This window comes from Mustela erminea, chromosome 1 (assembly GCF_009829155.1).
Source record: "Mustela erminea isolate mMusErm1 chromosome 1, mMusErm1.Pri, whole genome shotgun sequence".
Lineage (NCBI taxonomy): Eukaryota > Metazoa > Chordata > Mammalia > Carnivora > Mustelidae > Mustela > Mustela erminea.
The window spans coordinates 26,019,893-26,027,175 of record NC_045614.1 but is presented as its reverse complement, the minus strand read 5'-3'; the positions used below and the strand labels follow the sequence as shown (position 1 = coordinate 26,027,175).

The 7,283-nt window shown below is 34.8% G+C and overlaps 1 protein-coding gene across 1 annotated transcript in view; it reads right to left on the bottom strand.

The window, feature by feature from the left end:
* Window positions 1-2,436: 2,436 nt before the first annotated feature.
* APPL1 (adaptor protein, phosphotyrosine interacting with PH domain and leucine zipper 1) overlaps window positions 2,437-7,283 on the bottom strand; it is a 38,894-nt gene continuing 34,047 nt past the window's right edge. The window contains exon 22 of the mRNA XM_032323038.1: window positions 2,437-6,892. Within this exon, the coding sequence (XP_032178929.1) occupies window positions 6,746-6,892 (147 nt within the window). The 3' untranslated portion in view covers window positions 2,437-6,745. The remainder of the gene's footprint in view (window positions 6,893-7,283) is intronic.

The window sequence follows — 7,283 nt, the reverse complement described above, 5'->3', positions numbered from 1 at the left end:
AGACTTACCTAGAAAAATGTTGCTATAGTTGATGTAAGAGACTACTATGTGTGCTCTTTTAGGATTTGTATAGTTTCAGATCTCACATTTAGGTTCTTAATCCATTTTATTTTTGCATATGGTGTAACAAAGTGGTTCAGTTTTCTCAGCACCACTTGCAGAAAGAGACTATCTCTTCCCCATTGTATATTCTTGCCCCTTTTGCCAAAGATTAATTGACCATTTAATTGTGGGTTTATTTCTGGGTTTTCTATTCTGTTCCCTTGAGCTAAGTGTCTATTTTTATGCCAGTACTATACCATTTTGATTACTACAGCTTTGTAATGTAACTTGAAGCCTGAAATTGTGATACTTCCAATTTTTTTCTTTTTCAAGATTGCTTTGGCTATTTAGGGTCTTTTGTGGTTCCATACAAATTTTAGGATTGTTCTAGTTCCATGAAAAATGCCCTATTTTGATAGGGATTGCATTAAATCTGTAGACTGCTTTGGAGGAATATAGACATTTTAACAATATTCGTTTTTCCAATCCACGAGCATGGATGTCTTTCCATTTGTTTGTATCATCTTCAATTTCTTTCATCAGTATTTTATAGTTTTCAGAGTACAGGTCTTTCACCTCTTTGGTTAAGTTCATTCCTAGATATTTTGTTATTTTTGGTGCAAATGTAAGTGGAAGTGTTTTTTTTAAGTTTTTATTTAAATTCCAGGGGTTAACATAGTGTAATAGTAGTTCCAGCTGTACAAAATAGTGATTTAGCCCTTTCATACATCACCTGGTACTCATCACAAGTGCCCCTCTTTCACCCCGTCACCCATTTAACCCATCTCCCCAGCAACCTCCCTTCTGGTATCCACCAGTTTAGTCTCTATAGTTAGAGTCTGTTTCTTGATTTGTCTCTCTTTGTTTTAATGTCACTTTCTCTTGCTTCATTTTTGGTGTTTAGGACTGCAACAGAGTTCTGTACATTGATTTTATATCCTGCAACTTTACTGGCTCAGTTATCAGTTCTAATAGCTCTTTTGGTGGAGCCTTTAGAGATCTCTATATACAGTATCATGTCATCTGCAATGTAGTGAAAAGTTCTACTACTTCTTTACCAATTTGGATGCCTTTTCTTTTTGTTGTTTAACCACTGTGGCTAGGACTTCCAATACTGTGTCGAATAAAAGTGGGGAGAGAGGACATCTTTGTCTTGTTCCTGTCCCCTTAGGGGGACAGCTTTTGGTTTTTCCCCATTGAGCATGATGTTCACTATGGTGTTTTTGTGTATATTGCCTTTGTTATGTTGAGGTGTGTTCCCTCTAGACCTACTTTGTTGAGGGTTTTTATCATGAATAGCTGTACTTTGTCAACATCGGCATCTATTAAGATGAAATGGTTTTTATCAACTGTTATTAATGTGACATATCATCTTGATAGATTTGTGAATATCAAACCATCCCTGCATCCTGGGAATAAATCCCAGACTGTGGTGAACGATTTTTTAAATGTATTGTTGGACTCTGTTTGCTAGTATTTTATTGATTTCTGCATCTATGTTCATCAGCGATATTGGCCTGTAGTTCACTTTTTTTTTTTTTTTTGGTGGTGTCTTTATCTGATCTTGGTATCAGGGGGGATACTGGCCTCACAGAATGAATTTGGAAGTTTTCACCATCTCTTCTATTTTTTGGACTTTCTTGAGTATGTATCGATTCTGTAAAGGTTTGGTAGAATTACCTCTGAAGCCATCTCGTCCTGCACTTTTGTTTATTGGGAGTTTATTGCTGATTTCTTTTTTTTTTTTTTTAAAGATTTTATTTATTTATTTGACAGAGAGAGATCACAAGTAGGCAGAGAGGCAGTCAGAGAGAGAGAGAGGAGAAAGCAGGCTCCCTGCTGAGCAGAGAGCCCAATGCGGGACTCGATCCCAGGACCCTGAGATCATGACCTGAGCTGAAGGCAGCGGCTTAACCCACTGAGCCACCCAGGCGCCCGCTGATTTATTTTCTTTACTTGTAATTGGTCTCTTCAAATTTTCTATTTCTTCCTGTTTCAGTTTTGGTAGATTATGCTTCTAAGAATTTGTCTCTTCTAGGTTATCCAATTTGTCAGCATCTAATTTTTCACAATATTCTCTTACAATTATATTTCTGTGGTGTTATTTCTCTTTATTTTGGATCTTTTATTTAATGAGTCTGGCTAGAGGTTTATCAATTTTGTTCGTTTTTTCAATGAACCAGCTCCTGGTTTCACTGTGATCTGTTCTATTTTTTGGATTCTAAATCACTTCTAATCTTTATTATTTCCTTCCTTCTGCTGGTTTGGGGTTTTATTTGTTCTTTACCTACTTCTTGAGATGTAAGGTTGGTTTTTTGAGATTTTTCTTGCTTCTTGATGCAGGCCTATGTTGTTATAAACTTTCCTCTTAGAACCATGATACCAGTTGCAGAATGTTGGTTAAATTTTTATTTCTGTATGTTCTATGCCACAGGTAAGTACAGGTTTCTATATGTGGAAAGAAACTGAGGATTCATCTATTCAGCCACCCCAGTGTAACAATTAGATGGCACAGCGGTAAGAATAGAGTGGTAGATAGGATGATGTAGGTCCATTTTCACCACAGCCCCAGTCACCACAGCCTTGTTGTTTATATGTTTAGTGTTAGTATACATTTTTAGCATAATATAGTACATCTTAAGGAAACTGAAGTTACAGGATTTCTTTCTGATGTGGGGATTCATAGCTATACAGATTAATTCAGTAAGCACAGACTTAAAATTACTTTTAATACATTTTTCACATTAAAAACTTGCAAAATTTGCTGGCATGAATAATTTTTATTTTTCTAACCAAATTGTGGTGTCCGTTTATAAGTGAGTAGTGGATTATAGATATGTCAATATACAAAATATTTAGGATATACATGCACTTAGATAAATTACATAATTCTATAGTTTCATTCACTCCCTGGACCTTCTAAAAGTGTATATATTTTATAAAAACAAATTAGAACAGAAACTCCCAGTAGATGAAAAGAACTTGGTGTTATAGGAAAATATAAAGAGCACATGGGACAAATATGTATTAGTATTAAAATTATAGGCCAAGCTCACTTAAGCTGGTGTACACAATAACCTGCCCCTTTAAATTATATGTATTTCTTTAAATAGGGCCAACCATAGCAAGTATATATTGTCTGTAACATGTCTAGGGTAATTATCAAGAAGTCGATTTTTCTAAAAGAAAAAGTCACTAGTGATGAATTTGTATTATTTCCCAGTTTTTAGCTGTTATGGAATTGCAGTGGGGCTAGATGTGTAATTATTAAGTGTCATAACATATCAAGAAAAAGTCCATTTGTTTCACAAGCATTTGGAATTGGAGAAATAAAAGTATATATCAAATACTTCATACAAAAAAGACTATACAAAAATCATGGACTTTATTATACATTAAAAATCTCCTAAAAGCATATATCCTCAAGCCTTGTCAGAGAATACCTACTTTGACAAAATGAAAAAAATAAGCTCTCCACCCCACATGTATACCACCATTACATAAAGTTGAGTTCTTCAATTCTAAAGGGAAATGTAGCATGATTTTTAATTGTATATATGCATGATTAATAGTATCAGTGAGATAAGAACCAATTCACTTAACATTACAAAATCACCAAATATACAAAGCAGTTTTGCACATTAGTTATAACTTAATCCCAGTTCTCATATTAGCTGAAGTAAATTACATGAGTATAGCCACAAGAGACTAGTTAAAAAGTGTAGTATAGTTCCAGTTTCAAATCTTTGTGTTATTAATGCAGAAAAACAAAATTCATGGAAGAAGAGTAAGCCAAAGTTGCTTAAAATAAAATGAAAGACTTGCTTGCTACAATCAATGTGTATGAATATTTAAAGTACAATTTGAATGCTAGGAGGTTGTTGCAAAAACCAATGTTAATATTTTCATTTTATTAATTCAGGTAGCAGAAGGTTTTGCAATACACGGGCTCTTAGGGTCTGTCAGCATTTATAAGATTCAAATCTTTGTAGATACTACACATAACTTAATTTAACTCAGATGCCTTTACCACACAAGACTGTATGCTATGTAGAATGTTATGCATACCCTACTACCCTTTAACCAAGAATTACAGTAACAATTTTATCATGCCTAGAGCCTTTGGAAATCAAACTAATCATTGTAGAAATGACAAAAACTAGACTGGCTTTGGGGACTCTGTTCAGTCCCTTGTTGGGAAGTTTTAAAAATTTTAAAGGGAGTAGCAGTAATTTATTTCCTCTCTATTCATTACCATTGTTACAAAAGTAGTTTTCCTATAGGTAGCAGAATGCATAGTTGAATTAGGTAGACTTTCTTTTCTTTTAAAGAATCAATTTTGTTAATTTCTAAAACCATCAAGTGTAAGTTTGAATCTGAGAAGGCAATCCCAAATTCTAATTCAATTACCACCAAAGCATCCAAGAGCCAGAAGGGATATCAAAGGGTAACAAACCAAGATCAGCTTTAACATTATGCAGAAACCCATGGGCAGCCTTCTTCAAACAAAAAGGTGATTTTCTTTTAAGTTGATGCTTAAATATCTGCAGGATGGAATAGTTTGTATAGTTCTATAGCAATGGACCAAAAGTTGAAATATCTAAAATTGTTAATTCCACACACAACTTCTATTTGGTGTTGGAATGTTCTTTGGTCTGATCTGTGGAAATGGGTGTATTATTCTAGAAATTCCTATCAAACAGGACTTAAAAGGAACTACAGGTCTGTCTGTCCAGCATCCCTAAGTCTGCCAGGGTCTTTAACTCTAGCCTTCATTCTGACCCCTCTTACTAAGAAAGGGCAGCACCTGGCTCCCAGGCACAGCACCAGCCTAGGAAAACTGCCACCTAAAGCTGTCCGCCTTCATTACAGGGTGACAAGTTTCATCTGAACTAAGTGAGGTGACAACTTCATAGCATAAACAAAAGACTTTATGAAACAGAGAGCTTATTAATTCTCAAAAAGTTCTTAAAAGCAGGACATACCATGACTAATCAAGTGACCACAGAAATTTCAACTTCTACCAAAGGAATGACATACCAACTCTTGTGAAAGCATTCCCTCTAGAAATACAAAATCAACTTTCTTCAAAAAGTATTCCATAAATTTCTACTTTGTTACTGTATGTTTTGGTAACATAAGGCTTCAAAATAACAATTATCAAGTAATCATTATTCCTGTTTGGCACATGGATACAAAGAAACAAAGAATATCATTATCCTAATTTTCCCCTTCCACAGAAAACTGTATGTACAGTGTCAAACAGCCACACTGTATTGTTAGAGCTAAAATAGACGCTGTCTCTAATTCAGACCTAAGAAAAGACTGTATCAAAGAACAAAGGGCTTTTCCCTTGTATAATTAGTCTTAAAGTGGCTAATCTCTGAAAATTTTAGATGTATGACTATGTGTTTTATTCAGTATATTTGCTTCTATATAGTTTTACATGTGGAACAATTCTATCAGCAATGTTAAAAAAAAATCAAGTTTTGTCACGGTAGTAGGGAAATGATCCTTCCTTGGTCACTCTTAAACCAAACATACAATTTCCTTTCAATCTTTCATGGAATTAGACCTTTTACTCATTTGAGAGTACAAGTATTTACAATAATTAGTGCAAATTATTCTATTCTCATATATTAGTTATTTGCCTTTGTGGATATAAAGTGGTGTTCAGTATTTTATCAAAACATGGAATTATGAAAATACTGTGCATATCAGTCTGAAATTTAAAAGATTACATTTTCTAAACTAAACTCTGGGCATTTTTACTTTAAGCAGGAAACAACTGTTATAGAATTTCTTTTGAAATGTCACTTGATTTTCAATAAAAATTATTTCACACAATGCAGAAAATACGTGTTATCCTGTAACAGTATCTTTACATGTTAAGTCCTAATCTAAAATGTACCTGAACAAAAAAAAATCCCTTTTAATAAATTCCAAAATCTTATTTTAACCATTACTGCTCTGCAGCAATAATTCAAGTCCCAACCTGAGAACTAAGAAGGTGACAATTAAATGCCACGGGCTGTATCAATCTTGAACTGAAGACACTTAAGCTTCTTTCCCACTGGCATCAGCTGTAATACATCAGAAATGTGAGCAATCCAAGAAAGTGCCCTGAAATCACAGTACCACCTGCCACAATTTGAAACCTTAAGTCTAAAATCTTTTTTCTAATTATTTTATATAAAAGTTCTATTGCACATTTAATAATTAAAATATCTGCAAACTTGTAGAATGCTCTGTATAAAGGGTTTTGAACTGATTCAGTCAAAAGCTTCCTCACTGCCAGCAAAAATGTTCCTAATGAGAAGAGGGAGCACATCCATGAATACCTGAAGCTGAAGAATGAAAGGTTTCTTATGGTCAGAGCCAATTACAATGCAAGACAAGAAGTTCACAATTTGAAGGAAAAAAGGCTTGAGCAAGTGTAATTCCTCAGCAATCTACTTCAAGGAGAGGAACAGGTTTCTCCTTGACGCATGGAATTTGATGTTACTGCATAGTATATTTTTAAGGAAAAGAAAAATCAATGCAAACCTAAGTGACCAAGGTCAATCTTATTTTAAAAAATGAAGTTAAAACAAATAATATAGTCTCCTTGATATTTCAACATAGTTGTTACCTTGTGCCATTTCACCACAGAAACTCAATAAATTCCAAGGGGGGAAATACCAACCAAAAACCAAGGATAAGTTCATGCTTCTGACTCTCTTTTCTTTCCTTCTTCTCCCAAATCACTCTCTTCTGACTGGCTACTGCTAAGGACAACAAACTGCCCCTCACTACTGGCTTGGTTTGGTCTACTGGAAGCAGCTATCAACCGACTTTGTTCTTCTAAGTCCTAGTAGAAAAGACAGAAAAGAAACTAAGTTTATTGTTTGCAATCAAATGCAAAACTGTGCATTTAAAATATATACTTGAGAGCCACTCCGATCCTTCTGTCAAACACTTCCGCGCAATTCTGGCAACTTACTGAAAACAAAGACTATACACAACCAGTATGACACCAAAGTGGGTTCTGGCATCATTTTAGAAATCCTATAAAGGCCAACACTGCCCTCTTCTCCGTTTTTATGGCCAAAAACAATATTCAGACCATTGTTCTCTCTCACAATCTACCACATAAAAGGCCCGTAATGGATGACTCCACATCCCCACCCTCCCCCTGTCCTACTTACTTTGCTAAATCAGTTTTCGCCCTCCGTCAGCCTAACCTAGCAAGGAAGCTTCAA